Here is a 26,423-nt window from a genome sequence, read left to right on the forward strand (position 1 = left end):
TTTTGCTAGAAAATGTGGACTGATAGTTACTGCTGTGAGACATGCCCTTTTCTTTTGGCCGGGCATCGCGCTAGCAAAAATTATGTTCATGATCATAGGGGAGACCGGCGATTTGCCCTTCCCTGCCCATGTTTTACTTGATACTAGCTAGTATATACCAAGGAGCTGTGCGGGAGCAACCTCGGCGACGACGATGCGGAACCCGCTGACTTATTCCTCGTCGCACAGAACGCGCCATCATGTGACATTTGCGAACAGCGACGAGTTCGGCGGCCATGGCGACAACGACGTGGGCGGCGTCCGCAAGCATCTGGCTCAAGTCCGCGAGCTCGTCGACCACCCCAAGCTGCTCCAGACGCTCGGAGTCAATCCGCCGGTCCGCCCAAGGATCCTGCTCTACGGGTCGCCTTGCACCGGGAAGACGCTATTGGCGCGCCATCGCCTCGGATCCGGCGACTACTTCGTGCTTGCCGTCGGCCCGGAGATCATGTCCAAGATGGCCGCCGAGAGAGAGGCTAACCTGCGCAGGGTGTTGTTCATGGACGAGGTGGAGGCGTGGAGCGCCGCGTAGGATCTCGCAGCAGCTCGCACTCATGGACAGACTCTGGCCCCGCGCGCAGGTCGCGGTCCTGGCGGCCTCGTCTAGAACGCGCGTAGCAAAGGAAATGGTGGGCTCCGTCCCGGCTGTTCTTCCTCCCCGCGAAGCATCCGTCCATGAACCTCGAGCGCCTGCCACCGCCAGTGGCATCCAACCACCACTACGCGCGGATGCCGCTGTCCAAACGCGCGTTGCAGAGGAAAGGCTGGGCTGCTCCGGCCGGGATTCACATTCACCAATGGTCAGCGGCAACACAGGGGCGCTGGAGAAGGGGATGGGAGCTTCGGGCTTCGGCGACTTCAGGAGTATGTTTAGCTAGTATATTCAACACTTTTTTGTACAAAAATACTATGCTCAACATTTTTCAAATCTAATTCAACATTTCAAATAAAGAAATTCACCATTTCATGCAACAACGTTGAACTAGTATACTTTAAATGTTGAAGTAGAATATTTAAAATGTTGACATTTCAAGAAAAACGAATTAGAAAAGAAATTACAGTGACATCGTATCGCGTGCCTGATGGCTCGCACTTATACACGGAGCAGCCGGTCATCAGATGAGCTGATCTCGATCGCGGGTGGGAGCAAGGAGACGTCTGAGCTGTGATGCCAAGTCAATCTTCTGGAAAGCCGCTGGAGAGGAAGAAGAAGTTGGCAACGACTTGGAGATTGTGACCGGCCGGCCGAGACGGCGAGACCAATCGCCATTCTGACGTGGTGGTCTGAAGAGATGGATGACGAGTCAGAGTTCGATTTCCGCGTTAGTTAGTTGCCGTTGTGCGGTGATCGATGGTGACGATCTGCTATCTGCTCTTACATGACGCATGACTCGCTCGCTGCCTTCCACGGTCACATGGCTTTGCCTCGCGCCTTACCGCGGCGTTTTTTTGCCGTCCGGCAGCCGGCAGGTGCACGCGCGCGTTGGCGTCGGCGTTGGCACCGGACTACCGGAGCTGGGCCGCTGGGCGCGGGGCGGCCATCCGTTGGTGCTCGGCTCAGACCCCCGGCGTGGCCTCTCTGCCAATGCCTGCGCGCAAGCCTCGGCACGGGCGCCCCCACGGCCCCACCGGTGCGCGCGGTGCGAACGCGGCAAGGCCGTGGGCGACGCGCCTGACATGTCGGAAAAGAAATTAGGTGGGGCTGGTTCCCAAACCGCACTCCGTGAGGATCTGCCCACGATGAACGCCGCGTGAGCATCCCAGCGATCCGAGAGCACACGGCCCTCTCGGTTCTCGCTCGGCTCCAGCCTCCAGGCGAAGGCGAAGATTTTCAGTGATTCGGCTCCCTAGATGTGGATCTCGTTCTCCTCGATGATAGGAATCGGGCACCGCTCCCTCCTGCTCTGTCTCCCTCATCTGCCGTCGCCGCCTCTGCCGGCGACACTCCCTCCACCCTACTGCTGCTTTGACTTGCTACGGAGGACATGGCTTGGCAGCTGACACACTGAATGACAACTTCTTCAGAACTGAATGGCAATTAGATAACTGAATGGAGACTGAACATTCAGAAAACGTGATGAATGCTGCAACATCCTGTATTGAGCATCTGACATACCCCTTGTCTCAAAAATGTAATGTACGACCGGCCAACAGTTCAGATTTCGCTTAACTGGTCTGCTAGAAATGTAGCTCTAAAGCACGGCAAGTTGTGCGCCCCCCCCCCCCCCCCCCCCCCCGAATTTTATTTGCCAAAAGCAGACACATACGTACAAAGAAGATTACAAATGGTTGTGATTAAACAACCAGAGAAAAATGATCAAAGCATTGAAACTAACAAAGACTGAAATAAAAAACCCTCCATTCTAACAACTTTGCTTTACTCGGAGTCACTACATCTGTTGGACCAAAGCTGAAGATCATCTCGGCATCATCTTGAAATATGAATATTTGCTTCGTCCTCGTGTCTGAAAACTTTTGCATTTCTACATTTCTAGATGTTCCACATGGTGCAAGTCAGAACTGTCGTCCTTATTCGCGTTACTTGCTCTTGAAACTGGAAAAGCCCCCGGCCTCCATTCCAGCCTCAGAACGTCATGATGGCCCAACACCTGCTTAGCCTGCCTGATCCTCCTGCGCATTCACCAGCTTCAAACTAGGACCACCGCGCTCTCCACTACCCGCACCAACCAACAAATGCCACCGAGCGCTGCCAACTAATATATGGACACTACGAGAAATTAGCTTAATTTCGTCGGCCAGAAACCGTCAAAAATAGCCAGAAAACCGTCGAAAATATATATATTCATCGGTCGGCCGATAAAAATAGACCGACGGAATAAAATTGATGCTGCTGACGAAATACGTTCTATTTTATTCCGTCGGTCTATTTTCGTCGGCCGACCGATTTTATTCCGTCGGTCTATTTTCGTCGGCCGACCGCAAAAATACATCTCTTTTCGTCGGCTAATGCAGCCGACAAAAATACACACCATATTTTCGTCGGCCAGCACAACCGACGAAAATAATAGTAGTTAGTTTCGTCGGCTTCCCTAGCCGACGAAAATACTGGACCAGTATTTTCGTCGGCCAGGGGGACGACGAAAATACTGGGCGCCTCCTAAAAAAACAGCTGCTGCATAGTATTTTTTCAGAATTACAAATAGCAGTTAATTGACATAAAATAGCCATCCATAAGCACAATCATGAAATACATCATCACACAATCATAAAATACATCCCATAAGTGCAATCAAGAAATCCATAGTCTAAATGACATATATATGTCAACCAAATCCAAAAGCACGAATCAATAAGGGGTAATATTATGTCCGCTGCTACATTAATACTATTTTCTCAAACTAGCTACTTCGTTAACGAAAGTGAGAAATGTTATTTCCTTAACTATACTAAGCAAACAAAAATTATCAAGCGTATGTAACACAAATCTTTTTAGATATCATTAATGCTATATATTTTCTAAGAAATGAATCAGAAATCTTATAACAATCATAAATTTTCTACGAACAGAATCATAAATATAGGTACAATAAGACCAACCATATTTCTAATAGGATTAACCAAAAGACAACTACAATCAACAGGTTAATACCTGAGCTCGAGTAGGGGAGGGCCGAGAGGAGCGCGGCGGTGACGGCTCGGGCGTGTGGGTGGCGGCGCCGGAGGCTGCACATGGGGTTGGCGGCGTGTACAAAGAAAACAGCGGTCGGAATACGTGCGGGGGCGGCGGGCCGGCGGCTCGAGGGCGGGGCAGCGCCGCGCAGGGGTGGGAGCGGCGCGGGGGACAAAAAGAATGTGCGTGCAGCCAGTTAGCTACTTAGGGCAACTGTATTTTCATCGACTCAAATAAGGCCGACGAAATTACGTTTATTTTCGTCAGCCTAGGTTAAGCCGATGAAAATATTACCTTTGTTTCGTCGGCCGTGACCAGGCCGACGAAAATAAGTTTAATTTCGTCGGCTTGGGTAGGCCGGCGAAATAATTTAATTATTTTCGTCGGCTTGCCTGAGACTGACGAAAATAAATACGGCCGACGAAATTGAGCTGTTTTGGTGCAGTGCTTTGTACACGAGCACGAGGGATCAAGAATACTTACAGTGCGATGACTCGGCAGGATCAAAGACGAGGTACATATCTCTTGGTTGAAATGCTCCATACCCGCGCAGGGAGGCGGGGATTCCGGCAAGGGTGCCAACCAATGTGCCGCAGGGTTTAGCAGTAGGGCTGGGCATTCAGGAGGAACCAAACCTCGGTTCCTACAGAACTTCGGTTCCTATATAATTGGTACCCATCGGTTATTTTTAGAGGCAGAAACCGACCAACTTCGGTTCCGGGTAGTTCGGTTCTGTTCCGGTACTTACCGAAGGAACCGAAGTTTCAAGATGCATAAAAATAGCTCATTCAATAGAAAATTTTGACAGCTCCTCCTCTAATTTTAGCACCAATCCAAATATCAATTCAAACAAGCAACAGTAGCATTATAGTAGCAGCATTACATCAATTCAAATAAGCAACGGTAGCATTATAGTACCAGCAAGCATTACAGTACAACACAAACACATAGATATTTTTGTTGTCTCAAATTCAAATGACCAACTCAGTAGCAAGCAATCAAGCATTACATAGAATTCAAGTCTCCAACTCAGTAGCTCTCAGCAGTCAGCACCAAGACCATTAGTCCATTAGACCAACAGGCAACAGCAAGCACCAGCACGGGCTGCACGGCAGCACCTTCAGACTTCACTTGATCACTTCAGTAGTTCAGTTCTTCACAATCACAAGCTGAAATATTATTTGCAAACTGAAACGAGTAAGAAAAAATAGAATTGATGATGAGTATATGAATCGAAGAAATGATATACATTTATTTAACTCACATGGTCATTTATCTTTAGATAAGCTCTTGTTCTTGGAGCTTAAGCTTTTGCTTGGCTGTGCTGATGTTGGTGGATGTAACCATCTTTTTTGTGCTGTCTTGGATTTGTGACGGCGCAGCATGTGCATCAACAGTAGCCTTATCCTTCAATTCTTGAATAATTTCTACAAATAGAAAACAACAAACAAAGGATACATTAAATAATTGTTGAAAATTGAAAATAGAAACAAATGGTAAAATAGAGCTACCTTCTTCTAGTTTGGCCAACTCTTCTGTATTTTCTTCAATATTGATAGGAGTTGCTCTTCTAAGCCAATCTTGAGTGCAAACAAGAGCTTCAACCATAAATGGAGTTAGTGAAGTCCTAAAATCATCTAGAATCCTCCCAGATGTGCTAAAGGCAGATTCACTAGCAACTGTGGAAATTGGTATGGCGAGCACATCACGAGCCATTGTGGACAATATGGGAAATCTAGTAGACTGCCCCTTCCACCAAGCAAGAATATCAAACTTTTTTGTATCTTCTTCACACTCTTCAGCCAAGTATCTATCAAGTTCAGTCCTACTGCCCCTGCTGCATGTCCCTGCTGTTCCACTAGCTAGCTTCATCTTCTTAGCAATTCTAGTCCTCAACTTTCTAGCAAGGCGTTGTAGAGGAGGAGGACGCCGTTGCAGTGGTCTCGAACACGAGCGCAGGGCATGTAGTAGTTGTTGGAAATAAATTTCAGTTAAGATATTGTGATCTTCACTGCTAAGGAAACATTTAAACCATCTAAACATGATTAAGGAAACCTAATGATAAAACCCTAATGGGCTGTGATCAGCAGGCCCATTAGGCCTGTTTCCAGAGGCTGGCCCCCAGCCCCACAGTGCCTATAAATATAAGGTCGTGGTTAGCACCTTAATGACCAATCATCTCAATCTAAAACCCTAACCACCGCTAGTCTGATCACTAAGGGCACTGGAGGGGTTTGCAAGGCCAAGCACTTTCGTTGGCGCCCGGAGGACGCCGATTCGCTGCTGCATCTCCTACACCGACAAGAACGCCTATTTCCTCTACGGATCAGGCGTAAATGGCTGCTGCTACTGCTAACGCTGGTATAATGATTACCATTTATTCCGCATTAGATTGATTTGTCATGAACTAGGTTATGCTAAGATTCTGGGTAACGTGCCACTAATATTAAGTTTTGGCAATTCTAACAATCGGTATCATAAGCCATCTTAACCTAGTCATGCACGGTCAATTTTTTTTGAGCCATGTTTATGCCTCTGTTTTCGTCGGTTTAATATGCAAAAGTGTTGTGCAGATTAGACCCTATTGCACAGTTAAGTTTGATTCATGTTTTAGTCGCAATTAGTTCCTGCAGAAAGGCTTTTATGTGTTAATCATGCTTGATTAGATCTAAATCATGGTTATTTAGTTTTCTGATCACGAGATTAGATCTAATCTAATTCGGTTTATGTCAAGTTTAAGTTTAATCTTGATCTGTTAATGCTAAGTGTCTCGGATTAGATGCAAATGTTTAATATTTATTCTAATTCATGGTTAAACCGAGACAAATTGATGATTAGCTATGCAATTAAGGTTAGGGCTTACTGCTACTTAATTTGTTTCCCAAATTAGATCTCTGTTCATGTTTAATTTCCGCAAAATTAGATCCAAAATCATGAACAAGATGCATAAGTAAGCATTGAGAGGAAAGGGAATACAAATCTTAGATTGATTTGAGAAATCCCTAAATCCCGTGATGAACCTTAACCTTAAAATTAAAGAAGAAATTACATGTGCGCAGCACCGCTCGGCCTCTGCGCCACGCTCCGCTTGCGCGCCTGCGCCAGCGCTGCGGCCCCTGCGCCACGCTCCGCCTGCGCCAGCGCCAGCACCCTCGGGCGGCCACGTGTGCGCCAGCACACTGCGGCCTGGCCACCCGCGCGCCGCCTGCCCGCACGCCCGCCCGCGCGCCGCCTGCGCGCGCCCGGCCAGCACCCGCGCGCCACCTGCGCTGCTGGGGCCCGCGCCGCCTGCGCGCGAGCCTGCGCGGCTCGGCTCCTGTGCCGCGCGCCACCTGCACGCCGCGCTGCTGGGCCAGCCAGCACTGCGCGCCGCCTGCGCACTGGGCGCCAGCGCCGCCCCGCCGCACTGCGCAGCCCCGCCTCTCCGCCTGCGCGGCGCCGCCCGCGTGCATAAGCGGCGGCTGTGCCAGAGAAAGAAATGAAGTGAATCGAGGCTGTGTTAGGGTTTTGTTCCGACCGAGATATTTTTATGTGAGTTGCCATGAGTTTCTAAGCGTCCGATTGGAATGGACCGTCCAGATTCACCCGCATTAGGGTTTTCGCGGGATGGGCCAAATGGGCCAAATGCGCAGATTGGGCTGCGCGTGTAGATGTATGGTTTTGTGCTGTTTACGAGTTTTAGCCTAGATTAATATTTAAAGCCTTTTATTTATTGTTTCTTATGTTTAAGCTGTTATGTTTAAAGGTTTTAATTATTTCTGTTGCACTTATTATTATTACCAGCATTATGTTAATTTATTTCCATGAGTTATGTAAATGTTTTTTTAATCTGTTTTAGTTGCATTTATTCACTGAAAATTATGTTCATCCACCGTAAGCAATTAAGATGCACTCTATTTAAATGGAACCATCAGGAAGTTTATTTAGAGCACTTGTAATTAATTCTGACCATCGCTAATTTAATTATGAGTTTTAATGATAAATTTCGTTTGTTTTCCCCATCGGTGATGCAAATTGAAATTTATGTATGATTTTAATCAGACCATCGTAGGGTTAATTTCATACTTCTTATGCGCATCTTAATTGTGAGTTTAATGAAGTTATTGTTCTCATGATTTTCAGTGAACACTGTGACGGGCTACCTGAAATCCATTGAACCCCTAAATGGCACCAACTATGCAAGCTGGTATAAAGATGTTAATGTTGCCATTGCTGTGTGCGAGTATGATCTCGCCTTACGTCGAGACAAGCCAACAGAGCCCACTGATCCCAATGGTGATCGTACTGCCATTGAGAGGTGGGAGAGATCAGACAAGATGGTCAACATGATCATTAAGAACACGATCACTCCGGCCATCTGTGGTGCTATTCCTGATAAGGACCAAAATGGTAATGATCTGAGCGCCAAGGCATACCTTGCCAAGGTGGAGGAGAACTTTAAGAGTTCTTCCAAGACTTATGCTAGCACCCTGATCATGAAGATGCTGACTTCACAGTATGATGGGCAAAGTGGAATCAGGGAGCGTATTATGAGCATGTGTGACGTGGCAAATAAGATGAAGACACTGGATATGGCTATCTCTGATGGTTTTCTGGTGCACTTCATCATGACTTCTCTGTCAGTACAGTACAGTCTCTTCAAAATAAGCTACAACACTTAGAAGGCGACTTGGAACATGGCTAAGCTCATTAGCTACTGTGTTGAGGAAGAAGAAAGGCAGAAAGCTGAAAGGATGAAGGATGTTGTCAACATGGTCAGCGAGCGCTTTGGGCGTGTGAGCATGAACAACACTTCTAAGCATCAGGCTGAGTCTAGCAGCAGCAGGCAGCATAAGAAAAAGTTTAAGGTCCATAAGAGCAAGGCCATATCACATAAGAAGACCTCTAATGAGAGGCTGTGCAAGTTCTGCAAGTCACCTAAACATGAGCAGAAGGAATGCCATGGATTTGAGGAGTGGCTTAAGAACAAAGGTACAATTACTAATTATGTATCTTTTATTGATGAATCGTTCTTAATGAATTTTTCTCCTAATACTTGGTGGATTGACTCAGGTGCCACTGTGCACATTTTCAATTCACTGCAGGTATTCAGTTCGATCCGAACTATAAGAGAGGGGGAGCGAAGCCTAAGAGTGGCTGATGGCAATGAAGTGAAGGTTGAAGGTATTGGGAGCTTCGATTTGGAGTTACCAGGCGGCTTCAATCTTAGTTTGCATGATGTTCTTTATGTTCCCAGTTTGAAGAGAAACCTTATTTCTGTTTCGCGTTTAGATAAGTCGGGGTATATTTGTGAGTTTGGCAACTCTGTGTGCAACATTAAATTTCATAATTTAAGTGTGGGCTTTGGTCATTTGCAAGGCGATCTTTATTTGCTCTCTCTTGACAATATTTATTCTTCAATGAATGTGGATGATGTATCGCATAAGCGTAAGTGTGATGATGAGACTTCTTCAAAATTACGGTATTCTCGTTTGGGCCACATTTTGAGGGGAAGAATTGAGCGTCTCATAAGAGAAGAGATACTCCATTCATTAGATCTCTCAAAATTAGATCAACAATGCGTTGATTGTATTAAAGGGAAATTCGCTAAGACAATTAAGAAAGGAGCTACTCGGAGTTCAGGCCTATTAGAAATAATTCATACTGATATTTGTGGCCCTTTCCCAGTAAAGTCTATTGATGGTTTTGACTCATTCATTACTTTCACAGATGACTTCTCTCGTTATGGTTATATTTACCCCATTCGTGATCGATCCGAGTCATTAGATAAATTCAAAATATTTAAGGCTGAAGTGGAAAATCAGCATAATATCACTATTAAATTAGTGAGATCGGATCGAGGTGGTGAATATTATGGGAGACATGCTCCATTCGGCCAAGTACCCGGACCATTCGCTAAGTATCTAGAAGAGAATGGTATAAAGGCCCAGTACAGTATGCTCGGCGAACCACAGCAAAACGGAGTTGCTGAGGGTCGTAATCGTACACTAATGGATATGGTATGTAGCATGCTTAGTTATTCTACTTTGTCTGTGGAGTTGTGGATGGAAGCATTAAAAACAGCTACGCACGTACTAAATCGTGTTCCTTCCAAATCCGTGCCAAAAACACCTTATGAGTTGTGATTTGGGAAGAAACCATCACTTAATTATTTGCGTGTATGGGGCTGTCCAGCCGAACCTAAGTTATTTAATCCACAGTAAAAGAAATTAGATGATAAGACGGTGAGCTGCTATTTCATCGGATACCCTGATAAGTCTAAGGGATACTGATTCTACTGTCCTAATCGCCTCACTAAGTTCGTTGAGACCAGCAGGCTGTATTCCTAGAGGATGCAGGAATCAGTGGGAGCTTTCCGAGAAGAGAAATTAATCTTGAAGAAATACGGGCTGAGCTTCCTATCCCGGTAATTCAAGTAATTCAAGAAACAGTAACACCTCAGTTAGTGTCGATGTTTGTTCCTTCCGTTCAGAGTACACCATCTGTTCAGATTACGCCTCCTGTTCAGAGTACTAGCGCTGCTCCGCCTGTTGAAGTAGCTCCTGAGCCTGCGAGCGAACAACAGGCTGAGCAAATGGTGCCTAATGCTGAAGATGGGAACCCTGTCGAGGTACCTCAGACTGCACCTCAACCAGCACCTCAGCCTGTTGAACCATTAAGAAGATCACAGCGGGCTAGGAAACAGACAGTTTTCCCTGATTATGAGACATACTTAAGTGAAGATATATGATATTGGAAAAGCTGATGATCCTAACTCGTTTAGAGAGGCAGTATCATGTGAGAACTCTACCAAATAGGTTGAGGCCACGGAAGAAGAGCTTAAGTCCATGAGTTCCAATGATATTTGGGATCTGGTAGATATTCCAAATGGAGTCAAACCAGTAGGCTGTAAATAGATCTACAAGACTAAACATGATTCTAAAGGGAATGTCGAACGATTCAAAGCAAGTTTTGTAGCCAAAAGTTTTACACAAAAGGAAGGGATTGATTATAATGAACTTTCTCCCCTGTGTCTAAGAAAGATTCATTCAGAATCGTTATGGCGCTAGTAACTCATTATGACTTAGAGCTACATCAGATGGATGTCAAAACTGCATTCCTTAATGGTGACTTGGATGAGACCATATTCATGGCACAACCGGAAGGTTTTGTTGTGAAGGGCAAGGAACATTTAGGATGTAGACTTAAGAAATCTATTTACGGGCTTAAGCAAGCGTCAAGACAGTGGAACCTTAAATTCGATCAAGTGATTAAGAAATTTGGATTTAAGGAGAATGATGTGGATAATTGTATCTACACTAAGATAAAGGGTGGTAAATTTATAATTCTAGTGCTTTATGTGGATGATATCCTATTAGCGAGCAGCGATAAGTGTATGCTGCATGAGACAAAGGGATTTCTTTCATCCAATTTTGATATGAAAGATCTTGGTGAAGCCTCTTATGTTCTGGGCATTGAGATACACCGAGATAGGACCAGATGAGTACTAGAATTGTCTCAAAAAGCATATATTGAGAAAATGCTTAAGAGATTTAGTATGGATAAGAGTAAGGCCACACCTGTTCCATTACCGAAGGGCGATAAGTTTAGTGAAGCCCAATGTCCTAAGAACCAATTGGAATCAGATGAGATGAAGGACATACCTTATGCTTATAGCTGTCGGAAGCCTGATGTATGCACAAGTCTGTACGCGTTCTGACTTGGCTTTTGCTACCGGAATGTTTGGAAGATATCAGAAAAATCCCGGAAAGGTCCACTGGGTTGGTGTCAAAAAGGCATTACGTTACTGCCAAGGCACTAAAGACTTCATGCTCACATACAAAAGATCAGATAACCTCGAAGTTGTGGGTTATACTGATGCTGACTTTGCTGGATGTGTGGATAGTAGGAAATCTACATCAGGATATATCTACACGTTAGCTGGTGGAGCTATATCATGGAAAAGCTCTAAGCAATTTTTAGTTGCAGCATCGATAATGCAAGCTGAGTTTGTGGCATGCTACGAAGCAACTGGACAAACTGTTTGGCTTAAAAATTTTATTCCAGGCCTCAAGGTAATTAACAGCATTACGGAACCTATAACGTTATATTGCGATAATCAGTCTGCGGTATTCTTTTCGAGTAACAACAAGTCAAGTGGTGCTTCCAAACATATTGACCTTAAGTATCGTGTTGTGAAAGAAAGATGCCAGGATCGAACCATTAACATTGAGCACATAAGACTAAGAACTAATTCTATGTTAGCAGATCCGCTCACTAAAGGCTTACCACCGAACGTGTTTAAGCAGCACGTTACTAATATGGGTTTGGTGGATAGTCTTTAGGTCCTGGTTTAGGGCCATTATAACTCCCAACTAACGAATAAGCGTTCTACCGATGTGTTTCAGTGAGACTGTGGGTAATAGGGTCCCAGTAGTGCATCAAGCTACTGACGACGCATTGGTCCGGTACTTTCTGTTACTACTAAGGGTGAACATTAGTATGATACGAACATTAGGCTTAACCGTTCGATCAAGTGGGAGAATGTTGGAAATAAATTTCAGTTAAGATATTGTGATCTTCACTGTTAAGGAAAAGTTTAAACCATCTAAACATGATTAAGGAAATCTAATGATAAAACCCTAATGAGTTGTGATCAGCAGGCCCATTAGGCCTGTTTCCAGAGGCTGGACCCCAGCCTCACAGTGTCTATAAATAAGTTCGTGGGTTAGCACCTTAATGACCAATTATCTCAATCTAAAATCCTAGCCACCGCTAGTCTGATCGCTAAGGGCACTGGAGGGATTTGGAAGGCCAAGCATTTCTGTTGGCGTCCGGAGGACGCCAATTCGCTGCTGCATCTCCTACATCGATAAAAACGCCTACTTTCTCTACGGATCAGGCGTAAATGGCTGCTGCTACTGCTAACACTGGTATAATGATTACCATTTATTCCGTATTAGATTGATTTGTCATGAACTAGGTTATGTTAAGATTCTGAATAATATGCCACTATTAAATTTTGGCAATTCTAACATTAGTCCCTGGAATCCGTGGAGGGGCGGTGGAAGAGCTCCGCGAAAGGCAGCTCGTTGTAGTTGACGAAGAGGCCCACCAGCGAGCGCGGGAGGAGGTACCTGCGCAGCAGGCGGCGGTCGTCAATGAGCGCGCGCCACGCTCTGCAGACGCGGCGCGACGCGGCGGAGCACGTCCGCAAGGACATCGTCGGGGAGCAGCCGCATCGAGCCCTCCTCACTCGTGCTGTGCTGGCTCATCTATCTTCCCTCCCTCTCCTGCTGGTTCGCTCGCTTTCCTGGTAGACGCGCGTTTCCTCGCTCACTCTCAACCTTTGTCCTAGCTTCAATGTGCCCGCGGCAACTGCTCCGTCATGGCAATGATCAGCCTGTATTTATGGAGGTGGCCGCCGGAGTGCCTGTTGTAATCCGACTCGGTTGCAGACATTTGAAGTCGGATCCGATGGACACCTGTGCTTGTTTAATCGTCAGTTTCCGGGCCCCAATCGGAGTCGGGCAGCCACATCCTCGAGACGGACAGAATAATTCGTTGCCTACACCTTGACCCCGACGATGGGCATCCATCATCTGGCTCAATGTACTCTATCAGAAGGCCCATATCATCTTTTCTTTGATTTTCTCTTCTACTCCATCCGGATCAATTTTTGGGCCTAATATAGAGCCTATACGGGCCACAATTTCATATTACAACCGGCCCGCGGCCCGCCACCATTGACTGCGTCTCCTCCCATCAAGCGACTCCACTCGGGCGTGGATCTCACATCTCGCGAGATCGGCGAGGAAGAGGGAAGACGAAGCAGCGCAAAACCCTACTGCTGCCGTCCTGCCGCTGCGTGTCCCCCACATCTGCGATCCGGTCCGGGCGAGGTGAGCGGCAGTCTCTCACGGTCCTCCGCGAGCCTGATTTTTCGCGCTTGATGCGAGGTTTATTGAAAAATTCTATTGGGGGGGTCAATTGTGTTGGTTGCCAGAGATCTGTCGCCAATTTCTAGAAAACCAGAGATCTGTTGCCGTTTTCTAGAAAACGAGAGATCTGTTGCTGATTTTGCAGTCCTGGTGTCAGATGGCGAGCACGGGGCGGTCGATGCTGCTGTCGCTGCTGCTCTTCGCGGTGACGCTGTCGCTGCTCGAGATGTACAGGGCCAAGTTCGCCTCGTCGGAGCTCATGACCATCGCCGGTGGATTCGTCTGCGCCCTCCTCTTCCTGCTACTCCTCACTGTGCGTTGCCCCTCCTGGTCCCTGTTGTTTTTACCTTTGTTTGTGCATAACAGGATAAGCCCTTTCGTTATTGTTCCTCTTGCTGCTTTGATAAATTGAAGTGGTAGAAACTTGAACAATAGAGTGAAGCTATTGCAATTTGCAAAACACTTAGTTGGTCCATACATCGGTTGCCACCATTTTGTGGCTTTATTTTATAAGATTACCTAGTTCTGCTCTCATCAACTCTTCATCAACAAGTGTGTTTTGCTGCCTGGAATTTTGCCTTATGATGAATTAACTATCGGATCAACCGTTGCAGTTTATTGGGAACTACCAAGAAGCTAGTGGAGATAGAACTGGGTGGGGTGCAGGTACGTGTGGCATATGATCTCGTTCTCATAGCTTTGCGTAGTTTTTGTTTGACTTCAACTCATCTATGTCGCTCTTCTTCTGCAGTTGTTGTAGCGCAGCTTGTTGCTCTTATTGTAGCTGGCACTGTCCACCGCGTCTGTATCACAACATGGTACGTTACCTTGAACACACTTCACTGCCTTTTTTTTCAAACCAGCCATCAGCATTTATTGTTCTGATTGTCAAGGGGGATAATCTCAACATTCTAATGGAATGTTTGCTTATGACTTCTTTTTTAAAAAAAAAATCCAGTGGAGAGAAATAGACATAACATTTCTGATAAAAGAAAACAGTTCACTTGTTTGTGATTAAAGGAATTTAAGTTTTAAGATAAATCGTTTGCAAGCAGAATTTGTTGTTACTAAAGCATACAGTAAAAAAGCATATTTATATTTAATGTACTTTTCATTTGAACCTGGGGTGTTTTTAGTGTAAATGTATGGCTTGCATGTTCAATCTTAAACCTACCTATAAAGTCCATGTCAATAACCCATCCATTTTGTGTTGATCAGAACTGATATCTGGTCATCCGCTAGATAATTGAGTGAAGTACCATACCGGTAGAGCTATATGCAAAATATCTAGCCTTTTGTTTGCTGTTATTAGCTGTCTGATGTTGTTATGAATACTGCTAGTATTATTTTTGCATGTTGCAAAAACTACTGAAAAATGATACAGCCTCACTGCAGTGCTATTCATGTGTTTCGTGTTTTTTCAATCCTAATAGACGCCTCATGTGGCCAGCACGATGTTTAAATTTCTAAGATGGATGGCTACTGGGCTAGTAGCTGCGTAAAATATATTTATAAAATGTTATATTAGCGATCATTCTGTAGTACCTCTCAGAGTTACAGTGAGTTACCATTGCTTGCAAACTAAAGTACAGCAAATATTTGGCAGAATTCAGCCACCTAACAACCATGACTTCTATGAGAATGCTAGCTATTTGACATTGATAAATTATATTTTAGGTCCATGTCGTGGTAAGATTTACTCTTTCCACCATGGCTTTTACATAGCATTGTGATATTGACAGTTTCATTAGAACTCGCATTTTCTCTGGTACTTGAGGAATCAGCATTCTCTAATTTTATTCATGTAGCACGAATGGCACTGGCAATGCCTGGTAAAAGTGATACTGTAATTTATGTGGTTTGCTCTGAAAGATCGGGCTGCGGATAGACACCAGTGTCACAATATTATAGAGTACTCATCCAAGACCCTAGTATACTTTTCCTGTTTTGATTCTCATCCTCTCCTTAAACGTAATTCTGCGGTTTTTCTGCAAGATCATGCCGCAAACCCTGGGAACAAACTAACCCTTTTGGTCCACTCTGCTGCAGCTTCCTGTTTTCCGCCGGGCTCCTTTACGAGGTCGACAAGCTCTCCGGCATGACCCTCGCGAGGAGTGAGTCTAAAGTGAGGCGGCACTGAGCCACAGGGTACAAAGATCAGAAGATATCGATATTCATGTACCCATTCAGCTGAGAATCCTGGATACTGGTGCGCTCGCGCCGAGGTCACATTCTGATGTTTGTCTGATCCGTTGACTAGGTAATATGTACTGTCACACCTTTTTGCCTCCGAGCTCGCCGTGCATTGCATTTGATCGCAGATGCTGAGCGCATTCGCTTTTGCCAAGCTTTGTCGTTGAGCTGTTCTGTCCGCGCCGGGGATCTTATTTTGTTTGTGGGGTGGTGAAAAGCAGTGCGTGGTGACGCTGTCAATACCTAACCCCCAGGAAGTTTTCGTCCGGGGTCGGGGCCGGCGCTGCCGGGTAAAACGTAAAACGCCTGCGGCGCTGGGTGACGTGCGGCGCGGACCGCGTCCTTGCGGCCGTTTCAGCGGATGCGTGGATGCCGGAGCCCGGTCGGCGCGGGGGGATGAACGAGCTAACGTCACGCGGGCACGAAGCAGCCGGGAATCGAGCCGGCAAGGGAAGATCGGGGAAGGCCGGGCGCCGGAGCCTTTGGATTGAGCGACCGGCCGTGCTCTCTTTGGCCGGTCTGCGCAGATGCACGGTCCGCTGATTGGACCCGGGTATTTCGGTCAGAGCTGGCTGATCGCGAGAGTAGGAACCTGCCCAATTGACCAAGGAAGGAAGGAACCTGCCCATGTACATTCAAAAGAGCCGTTTTATCATCTGATCGGGGGAAAATCGTGTGCTGAAAGCTGCGAGGAACGAACAGAACAGTCCCCCATCCGATCAGGAAGTCGTCGCCGTCGCGAGTATTATACATAACTCCCAATCAAAACGGAGGGTCCGCCAGGGCAGCCCGGCCGGCTGGGCGTCGGCCTGACCTCCTCCCAGCCGCGGCCTTCATCCCTGCCGTCCGTCAGGAACCCTGAACTCTTGATACCATTTCAACCGCAGGGCATAATATAATACGCACCGGGCTGCCGCGCAGTACCCCGATCCTTCGCTTAGATGATAGCGTAAGCTTAGCCGTCGTCTAAACTCTAAACAAGACGCCATCGGACGTTGGTTGGTTGGCCCGCAGCTTAAAAAGCTTAATGGCCCAACGACGCAAGGATTATCATTAATTACTTAAAAAGTGAGCGGGCAATTAAGCGAATGCGCAATTAAATCCCCGGGGCTCGGCTGCGAGCGAAAGCTACGTGCCACCAGCCAGTCGCCGAGCGAAAGGGTTGATAATAACAAAAAAAAAGCGGGAAACGTGCTGGCATCAGCGCTAATAATCGGAGCGTCCCGGTTCGCAGTCGGCACATTTTCCTGCATCCCCTTCGACCGGCGGCGCGGCGCAACATGGGTGTTTTTTTTTTCCTTCCTGTGTAGAGTAGGCGAGTAGCTAGCTCTGAACGCATGGGCTCGCGTCCGCCATTTGCTTGGGTTGACCTCTTCCCTCCCTCCGCGTGCGGGACGCAGCTGGGGCCTTGGGAGGGGGAGGCAGTAGAAGAAGAAGAAGAGGCGGTTGGTGCCGCCGCCGGCTCGCATTCAACGCTCGTATAAGCGATACAGCGCGGCTCGGTCGCGTGGACTTGAGAGGGCGCTCGCCTCGCCTCGCGTTTCCAAGTTGCCATTCCGCGACCCCGCGGCCACCTCTTCTCCGATTACTCTTAGCTGGCCTCGCGACGACAGGGGAGGGAGACGGAAGAGGCGTCGCGGCGGGCGAGCGAGCGTGCTTCCGTGTGCTACGATCGCCGGCGCCCCGTCCGCGGGATGGAGGCGGCGACGCGGCGGCGGGGCACGGCCACGCCGCCGCTGGTGATGCTGGTGCTGCTGCTGCTGGCGGCGGGCGCTCCGGCGGGCTTGGGCGCCATCAATCCTCAAGATGGTTAGTATAGCATGGTCAACTCTGCTCCTTGCAGCCCGGGCCGTTCATCCTTCCTTCGATTCCCGTTTTCGCCGGGCTTACGAGGGAAGAAGCCGGACGAAATCGCCGCGCTTCGCTTACCATCTTCTCCCTGTTTCTAAGCAAAACTTTTCTTTGTCACAGGTTCTGCGCTGAACTCCCTGAAGAGCCAATGGACGAGCGCCCCGTTGAGCTGGTCCTCGGCGAGCGACCCCTGCAACGGGGGGTGGGACGGCGTCACGTGCAGCAACGGCAGGGTCACGTCGCTGTGAGTGCTAGAGCACGGCCGCCCGTGCCGCCCGCGCGCCCTCGCCTAGCTGCCTGTATCCATCGATCACGCGCTGTCGCCACGCGACTCCGCGAGCACCTCTCTGAATGAACGAGTCCTCATCATCCATATGCGTTCTTTGTTTTGTTTGGTTTGCAGGAGGCTGTCAAGTGTCAACATTCAGGGCACGCTCAGCGACAGCATCGGCCAGCTCAGCCAGCTCGTCTATCTGTAAGTCACCTCTCATCTGGACATCATTAGCTGCTAAACACCATGATTTTACGACATTTGGGCTAGGATAAGATGATGCAACAGCGTTTCAGAGGATTCAGGGTAGGATGGTTTTGAATTTTGAATCGGTCAGAACTCTTAGATGAATTTTTCTTCCGGGCTTCTAGCTAGCTTATAAACTCTGCTTTCTTCAGGCTTGACCAGTTCAAGTTTACCGAGTTGTAGGCTCTGACCAATCCTCTAAATCAAATCAACATGGATTAGGATATATTTGTTAGCCAGGGCAGGTTATCGAAAATGTAACAAAATACATATGAACGTATATTGCAGCAAAAATAATTTGTTAAGTAGAACTGATTTATCTGTATTAGAGTGCATTCTGGCTCACAACATAAGCATTTGCAGGGATGTTTCTTTCAACATTGGTCTTGGCGGTCCCATGCCCGCTTCGATTGGGAGCCTTTCGGAGCTTAGCATACTGTATGAGCTGCACGACTCTTGTTCTCCATCCTATCTTTCCTTGTGAAACATTCACCAAACAGGCTGACTGACATGCGTAATTGTGACTCTACTTGTCAGGATCCTGGCTGGCTGCAGCTTCACAGGAAGCATTCCACAAGAACTAGGCAACCTAAAACAACTCACGTTCCTGTGAGTACTGCTAGCTTGTTTATTCGGATGAAACATCCATTTTATTTCTCGGCTCTTGCACTCGACATACAAAATTAACAGGTTTTGTCACGCATTCAATCTAGAGCGCTGAACTCAAACAAGTTTACGGGCAAAATTCCGGCTTCACTCGGTTTACTCACGAACCTCAACTGGTTCGATCTGGCTGATAACCAGCTCACTGGATCCATCCCGATCTCAACAGCAACCATGCCAGGGCTTGACCTTCTTACCAAAACACAGCACTTGTAAGTGATGCCGATCTTATTTTCTTCCCTAGATCAGTTAAGCAAGATCAAAATGTCTATTTCGTATTTATAAATTCTAATTGCCGAACAGCCATTTCAACAAGAACCAGTTATCTGGAACGCTTACAGGCCTCTTCAACTCCAACATGACTCTGATTCACGTGTAAGGGGTCACAAGAGTTGCATTTCGTAGTTTATATCATATCGTTTAGTGAATCATGCTAACTCATCTTGTCATCTATGTCAGATTGTTTGATAGCAATCAATTTACTGGCCCAATCCCAGCAGAGCTAGGGGGCGTTACAACACTTCAGGTTCTGTAAGTATCTTAGAATCAGTGGAATTCAAGTTTTTTTTTCACAAACATTGTTTTATCATATTTTCCTTTTTTAGCAATTTTTTGTCATATCTTTGACCTGCTTTGTATCTTTGACAGCCGACTAGATAGGAACGGTTTTGCAGGCGCAGTTCCTCCCAACCTCAGCAGTTTGGTAAATCTAAATGAGCTGTAAGTGGCCCATGACCTTAAACAATCTGCCATATAAGATGGCGGTACCCGGTACCTTTGTTAAAAAAAAAAAACCTTTCGCAGGAACTTGGCAAGCAACCGGCTTACTGGATCACCACCAGATCTCAGCAGCATGACCAAATTAAATGTCGTGTAAGAAACTTATTATTATAATACCCTGCCACTTTGTTGGTTCATATAAATTGCCTGGATAATTACTAGTAAGTTACTGATGAATCCGTTCATTCATGACCAGAGATTTAAGCAACAACACGTTTGCTGCTTCAGTAGCCCCGGATTGGTTCACGACTTTAACATCCCTCACCTCTGTGTGAGTTATCATAGACTATTCGCTCTTCAAACAATCCTTGTTGTGACATTTTGCACTCATTCTTTTGTCTTCTGATGTTTTAGGTCAATAGCTGGTGGACAACTTACTGGCGAGGTCCCTAAGGGTCTATTCAGATTGCCCCAGCTGCAGCAAGTGTAATGTTTCTGGCAACTTATACTGAAAAATGAGTTAATTATCCAAAAGAAAAAAAATTAAGTTGACCATGTCGCTGATCAGACAGTGTACTGAGCAACAACGCATTCGACGGAACGCTTGAGATCACAGGCAGCATCAACAAACAACTGCAGGCTATTAATCTCATGAACAACCGTATCTTCGATGCCAATATTACCACAAGCTACAACAAGACTCTGGTGTAAGAACATGCACACTCAGCCTAAGTGCCACCACAAGTGCTTCTTCTTTTTTTCTATCCAACCAATTCAAAAACACCTTATTTCTTGTTTTCAAACCTTCATACAGTCTATTTGGGAACCCGGTGTGCTCGGTCTCGGATTTCTCCAGAAAATCCTTCTGCAGCATGCAGCAGGAGAACATGATAGCATACGCCACCAGCCTGAGCAAATGTTCCTCGCAAGCTTCATGTTCCAATGATCAGAGTTTGAACCCTGCAAACTGTGGATGCGCCTATCCCTACATCGGGAAGATGGTTTTCAGAGCGCCCTTCTTCACAGACCTGACGAACAGCGACACCTTTCAGCAGCTGGAGACAAGCCTCACGACGCAGCTGTCTTTGCGTGATGGCTCAGTGTTCCTCTCCGATATCCACTTCGACGGTGACAACTACCTTCAGGTTCAGGTGAAGCTGTTCCCGTCGTCAGGGGTGTCCTTCAACGTGTCGGATCTGATACGGATAGGCTATGATCTGAGCAAGCAGACTTACAAACCACCAAAAAACTTTGGACCTTATTTCTTCATCGCAGACCCATACACCCCTTTGGCAGGTACTTTAGTTTCACCATCCAAAACTCCCATCTGAATTTCTTTTGGGGGAAAAAACGATGAAGAATTAGTTCTATGGAGCTATGAAACTCACTGCGATGTTCTGTGTCAGGTGCTTCTTCTCGTGGTGGTAAGAAATCACAGATCAGCACAGGTGCCATTGCTGGAATTGCGGTAGCGGGTGGACTACTTGTGATTGCCCTCATTGCCATGGTATTATTTGCTTTACGACAGAAAAGAAGAGCTCATGAAGCAGTGACAGGGCGAACTGACCCTTTCGGTAAGGATTTTGAAACCTTATCTGCATTTCAATTCATATTATGTTACCGAAACAACTTTAAATAATCTTGTGGAGTCTTGCAAAAAAAAATCTTGTGGAGAACTGAACGTAGAAAATTTCTGTGATTTGAGTTTCTCTTAGTGCACGTCCCTGCAGAAGAGTAACAATACTTAACCTGAAGGTTGAACTGAAATTTGTTTTATAATTACAGCTTCATGGGGAGTCTCTCAGAAAGACAGTGGAGGGGCTCCACAGCTGAAAGGAGCAAGGAACTTCTCTTTTACTGAACTGAGGAACTGCACCAACAATTTCTCAGACACCCATGAGATAGGCTCAGGAGGCTATGGCAAGGTATCAAACAAAAACAACTCACTATTCAGGTCTCTTAAGAGGACCTGCACAAACAGTTATACCATTGGACCTAAATCCAATAGTTAGTTAAATCTGCGTATACTCTAGAAAAAATTAGGCAACTTACAAATATATCAAAATTTGGTAAATTTAAAAGGTGTACAAAGGAACACTTGTGGATGGAACGCGGGTGGCGATAAAGCGAGCGGAGCGCGGATCGATGCAAGGCGTGGTGGAGTTCAAGAACGAGATCGAGCTGCTCTCCAGGGTTCATCACCGGAACCTGGTGAGCCTGATCGGCTTCTGCTACGAACAAGGGGAGCAGATGCTGGTGTACGAGTACGTCTCCAACGGAACACTCAGAGAGAACCTGCTTGGTAAGTCGACAAAACTACCACCATACAACACTGTCAGAAAATTTGCCATCTCTTGTGCAATCAAAGCAATCAGTCGATTCAACCTGTGTATGTGCACGGCCATGTGCAGTTAGAGGGACGTACCTGGACTGGAAGAAGAGGCTCAGGATCGCCCTCGGGTCGGCGAGGGGGCTCGCGTACCTTCACGAGCTCGCCGACCCGCCGATCATCCACCGGGACGTCAAGTCCACCAACATCCTCCTCGACGACCACCTGAAGGCCAAGGTCGCCGACTTCGGCCTCTCCAAGCTCGTCTCAGACACCCAGAAGGGCCACGTCTCCACTCAAGTGAAAGGAACACTGGTGAGCAACCATGATCATTCTCATTCGTGCAGAAATGAAACTCATTAACTACTTAAAATGTTTAGTTTTCTGATCACAAAAACTTATTAACTAAAGCATGTAAAATTGTTTGGCGTGCTTCTTGATCATAGGGCTACTTGGACCCGGAGTACTACATGACGCAGCAGCTGTCGGAAAAGAGCGACGTGTACAGCTTCGGGGTGGTGATGCTAGAGCTGGTGAGCGGGCGGCAGCCGATCGAGAGCGGCAAGTACATCGTGCGCGAGGTCCGGCTGGCCATCGACCCGGACGACCGCGACTACTACGGCCTGCGGGGGCTCCTCGACCCGGCGATCCGGGAGTCCGCGCGCACCGCCGGGTTCCGGCGGTTCGTGCAGCTGGCGATGCGGTGCGTGGATGAGTCAGCGGCGGCGCGGCCGGCCATGGGCGAGGTGGTGAAGGAGATCGAGGCCATGCTGCAGAACGAGGTGTCCGGGGCCGACGGGACCAGCTCCGCGGGCTCGTCGGCCAACGAGTTCGACGGCGCGGGTGGCGGCGCGCGCTCGCACCCCTACAGCGACACCGAGATCACGAGAGGGTCGTACGGGGACAACGGGTCCGAGTACATGCCCTACTTCGAGGTCAAGCCCAAGTAGAGATTTAGGGGTGTTCAGTGTTCTTGCTGCTTCTTAGCGCCCAACCCCCGGCCATTCTTTTTGCTGCAGCTTGTGAATGAAATTGTAGATTCTTACGTGATGTGTATATCCATTGGTTTAATCGTCCGGGTTCCTTTTATTACCATGCTACTCACCGTGAGACCACAAATTGTACATGCTTAGAAATATGCATTTGCAAAATAATTTACTTTTTCTTTTTTTCTTTAGTGGAGTCACAATTGTTTTGTACATGTCAAGAATTGTGCATTTGCAAGATAATTTACTTTTTTTTCCCCCTTTAGTGAAGTCACAATGGCGATGATCATGTACAGTTCTGTAGGGGGCATGCAATCAGATTTGCATACAACACTTGGAAGTAGGCATAACGGCTTGTAAATCTGAGTTGACTCATGCGTCCGCCCGGGAACTCATGGAACAGGTCAGGCCCAGGCTGGGATCTCGGCCGCCGACACCGGGGAGCACGCGTGCGTGGGGGGTGTTAGATAGGAAGGTCAGATGTATATTTACCTTACCATATCTTGCCAAAGCCAAGAGATCTAGATCATCTATGTATAGGAAGTCTATATTTAGACAATCTCTTGGCTTAGCCCTCAAGTTATACTCGCCTATTTGTAATCGCCACATGCAGAGCTATTCTGCATTCAATCAACACACAACACATGCGTGACCCAAGATAGGGCGCCGTGCTTCTGCCCCTCTAGTTTTTCTACATGGTATCAGAGCCTTAGTCCGTGAATAGATTGCATCGCTCTTGAGCAACTATCATGGCGTCTTCATCATCCAGTTCCTCTAACCCTCTCCTTGCCCAACCTGTCACAAAGAAACTCAGCAAGAACAATCACGCCTTGTGGAAAGCACAGGTGCGTGCGACGATCTGAGGCGCTCGTCTTCTGGGCTATCTCACTGGTGCTGCCAAGATGCCGCCGGCTGAAGTCATCCAGAAGGGTGCCGATGGGAAGGAGGTAAAGGTCATCAATCCAGAGCGCGAAGACTGGGAGGCTACGGACCAACATGTCCTTAGCTACCTCCTGGCGTCGGTCACCAAGGACGTCCTCACGCAGGTGGCCACCTATGCCACCGCGGCCGACGCCTGGAAGACCATCGAAGACATGTTCGCGTCACAGACGCGAGCGCGATCCGTCAACATGCGGATCGCCCTGGCAACAACCAAGAAGGAGAACTCCTCCGTCGCCGAGTACTTCGCGAAGATGAAGGCTCTTGGTGATGACATGGCGGCTGCAGGACGGCCCCTAGAAGATGAAGAATTAGTCGAGTACATCCTCACCGGCCTAGGCGAAGAATTCTCACCAATTGTCTCCGCTCTATGTGCTAGGGTGGAACCCATCTCGGTTGGTGAACTCTATTCTCAACTCCTCAATTTTGAAACTAGAATGGATTTGATTTATGGAGGAGGAGGCTCTGGCTCGGGGTCGGCAAACTCTGCCACTCGGGGTCGCGGATCATGGCGCGGCAAGAACCAGTCGTGAGGGAGAAGCTCTTCTCGTGGCTCTTCTCGTGGCGGCGGACCTGCTGGTCGCGGCTACCCAGGGTCTGGTCGCGGAAATTCAGGAGGACGTAGCCCCTACAACAACAATTCCCGTGGCTTCTACAACAACAATAGCCGCAGCATGTCAAGCACACCAACCGATTCTGATGACAACAGATGTCAAGTATGTTTTAAGAAAAATCACTCGACTGCAGAATGTTGGCACAGGTTCGATGAAAACTTCATGCCAGATCAGCGCCTTGTTGCAGCAGCAACATCTTCGTATGGTGTGGACACCAATTGGTACACCGATATCGGTGCCACAGATCACGTGACGGGACACCTCGAGTAGTTGTCCATCAAGAAGAAGTATCAAGGAAACGATCAGATTTATACGGCAAGTGGAACAGGTGTGGACATTAGTAATATTGGTCATACTACAGTTCATACCCCTAGTCGTGATCTACATCTAAATAATGTTTGGTATGTCCCACATGCCAAGAAAAATCTTGTTTCTGTTCATCGCCTTGCTACTGACAACTCTGCTTTTCTAGAATTTCACCCTGATTTCTTTTTTATTAAGGATCAGGAAACGAAGAATATACTCCTTAGAGAAAGATGTCATAGAGGCCTCTATCCCTTGCCTTCACCATCAATAAAGCAAGCCTACGGTACCACCAGATTGCCTCTATCTCAGTGGCACAGTCGTCTGGGTCATCCTTCGTCTTTTATTGTTAAGCAAGTTGTCAGTAGCAATAGTCTTCCCTATCGTGATGAGTCATCGAGTCAGTCAGTTTGTGATGCCTGTCAACAAGGGAAGAGCCATCAGTTGCCCTATCCCAAGTCATCTAGCATTTCAAAATTTCCTTTAGAACTTGTGTTCTCTGATGTCTGGGTCATGCACCTGAATCAGTTGGTCGAAAAAAATATTATGTGAGTTTTATTGATGACTTTAGCAAGTTCACATGGATTTATCTCTTAAAGCACAAATCTGAAGTGTTCCAAAAATTCCAGGAGTTTCAGCTTCTTGTAGAACGCTTGTTTCACAGAAAAATTCTTGCTATGCAAACTGACTGGGGAGGCGAATACCAAACACTGAATTCCTTTTTCCATAAGGCAGGCATAGTTGATCGTGTTTCCTGCCCCCACACCCATCAACAGAATGGGTCTGCTGAGAGAAAACACTGTCACATAGTTGAAGTCGGGCTCTCCTTGTTATCTCATGCGAGTATGCCTCTCAAATTCTGGGATGAAGCCTTTCAAACAGTTGTTTATCTTATCAATCGTGTGCCTAGTAAAACGATTGGTTATACTACGCCCCTAGAGCGTTTATTCCATCAAAAACCCAACTACTCTTCTATGAGAATTTTCGGGTGTGCATGTTGGCCTCATCTTTGCCCATATAATACACACAAACTTCAGTTTCGATCCAAGCGATATGTTTTTCTTGGATATAGTACCATGCACAAAGGCTATAAGTGCCTTGATGTCTCCTCTGGACGCGTTTATATTTCTAGAGATGTAATTTTTGATGAAAATATTTTTCCATTCAGTGAACTACATCCTAATGGTCTAGGGGGAGAACATGTCGCAGACCAATATACTAATTGTCCATCTAATGTTTTCTCTGAGTTGAATATTGAAAACCAGGGAGAATCAGGCGTACAGGATGAGGTACCCGAAGTAAATGCTGATGGCACAAACAAACAAGGAGATTTAGCTACAGGAGCTCCGGGATCAGGCGCAGGCGAATCCCGCGTCGACCGCCTCGACCAACAGATGGTGGCCATGTCGCCAACCGTCTCTCCTCCGCCGACCGGGACGGGCGCCAGAGCTCGCCCCCACGAATCAGCAGATGCCACGGCTGCACCCGCATGGGCGGGAGATTCCCCTGCCGCGCATACTGACGGTATGGCGGGAACCTCCTCTGCACCGCAAGCTGCCATGACGCAGGATTCGGGTGCCATAACGCAGGATTCGGGCCTTGGATCTTCTGTGCCAGCTGCATCAGTACACCGTCCTGCTACCAGATCACAAAGTGGTATACACAAAGATAAGATATATACTGACGGTACCGTTAGGTATGGATTTCTAACAACTACG

General features: G+C 47.2%; 3 protein-coding genes and 1 non-coding gene across 5 annotated transcripts; all 4 read left to right on the forward strand.

Annotated features, from left to right (window-relative positions):
• The first annotated feature begins 836 nt into the window (after positions 1-836).
• Positions 837-8,331, forward strand: LOC112885274. The gene is made up of 2 exons (XM_025950929.1): positions 837-903; positions 7,793-8,331. The coding sequence occupies exons 1-2, from the start codon at positions 837-839 to the stop codon at positions 8,329-8,331; spliced, it is 606 nt and encodes a 201-aa protein (XP_025806714.1).
• Positions 8,332-13,398: 5,067 nt separating this feature from the next.
• LOC112884897 (protein KRTCAP2 homolog) lies at positions 13,399-15,910 on the forward strand. Its single transcript, XM_025950521.1, has 5 exons — positions 13,399-13,551; positions 13,748-13,903; positions 14,205-14,256; positions 14,342-14,408; positions 15,640-15,910. The coding sequence occupies exons 2-5, from the start codon at positions 13,748-13,750 to the stop codon at positions 15,728-15,730; spliced, it is 366 nt and encodes a 121-aa protein (XP_025806306.1). The 5' UTR covers positions 13,399-13,551; the 3' UTR covers positions 15,731-15,910.
• On the forward strand, positions 15,720-23,114 carry LOC112884895 (probable leucine-rich repeat receptor-like protein kinase At5g49770). 2 transcript variants are annotated; one of them, XM_025950520.1, is made up of 19 exons: positions 15,720-15,850; positions 17,755-17,878; positions 18,038-18,109; positions 18,515-18,589; positions 18,689-18,760; positions 18,865-19,026; positions 19,118-19,189; positions 19,274-19,345; positions 19,463-19,534; positions 19,619-19,687; positions 19,791-19,865; positions 19,949-20,020; positions 20,107-20,241; positions 20,349-20,830; positions 20,941-21,108; positions 21,320-21,459; positions 21,617-21,836; positions 21,946-22,178; positions 22,310-23,114. In XM_025950520.1, the coding sequence occupies exons 4-19, from the start codon at positions 18,549-18,551 to the stop codon at positions 22,811-22,813; spliced, it is 2,589 nt and encodes an 862-aa protein (XP_025806305.1). In that variant the 5' UTR covers positions 15,720-15,850; positions 17,755-17,878; positions 18,038-18,109; positions 18,515-18,548; the 3' UTR covers positions 22,814-23,114. The 2 variants fall into 2 exon arrangements, with proteins under 2 accessions (XP_025806305.1, XP_025806304.1); XM_025950519.1 differs by lacking the exon at positions 15,720-15,850 and adding an exon at positions 17,103-17,592.
• Positions 23,115-24,081: 967 nt separating this feature from the next.
• LOC112888189 lies at positions 24,082-24,220 on the forward strand. Its single transcript, XR_003227732.1, has one exon. It is a non-coding gene; the product is annotated as a small nucleolar RNA Z247 (small nucleolar RNA).
• Positions 24,221-26,423: the final 2,203 nt, after the last annotated feature.

Source organism: Panicum hallii, chromosome 3, assembly GCF_002211085.1.
Source record: "Panicum hallii strain FIL2 chromosome 3, PHallii_v3.1, whole genome shotgun sequence".
Taxonomy (NCBI): domain Eukaryota; kingdom Viridiplantae; phylum Streptophyta; class Magnoliopsida; order Poales; family Poaceae; genus Panicum; species Panicum hallii.

Excerpts from the sequence above, each read along its gene's own strand:
- LOC112885274 (XM_025950929.1), top strand. The coding sequence starts at position 837 with ATGGTCAGCGGCAACACAGGGGCGCTGGAGAAGGGGATGGGAGCTTCG. Across the intron at positions 904-7,792 it reads GGGCTTCGGCGACTTCAGGA|TGAACACTGTGACGGGCTAC; the intron begins GTATGTTTAGCT and ends CATGATTTTCAG.
- LOC112884897 (XM_025950521.1), top strand. The coding sequence starts at position 13,748 with ATGGCGAGCACGGGGCGGTCGATGCTGCTGTCGCTGCTGCTCTTCGCG. Across the intron at positions 14,257-14,341 it reads TAGAACTGGGTGGGGTGCAG|TTGTTGTAGCGCAGCTTGTT; the intron begins GTACGTGTGGCA and ends CTTCTTCTGCAG. Across the intron at positions 14,409-15,639 it reads CGCGTCTGTATCACAACATG|CTTCCTGTTTTCCGCCGGGC; the intron begins GTACGTTACCTT and ends ACTCTGCTGCAG.
- LOC112884895 (XM_025950519.1), top strand. The coding sequence starts at position 17,478 with ATGGAGGCGGCGACGCGGCGGCGGGGCACGGCCACGCCGCCGCTGGTG. Across the intron at positions 17,593-17,754 it reads CGCCATCAATCCTCAAGATG|GTTCTGCGCTGAACTCCCTG; the intron begins GTTAGTATAGCA and ends TCTTTGTCACAG. Across the intron at positions 19,190-19,273 it reads AACATGACTCTGATTCACGT|ATTGTTTGATAGCAATCAAT; the intron begins GTAAGGGGTCAC and ends CATCTATGTCAG.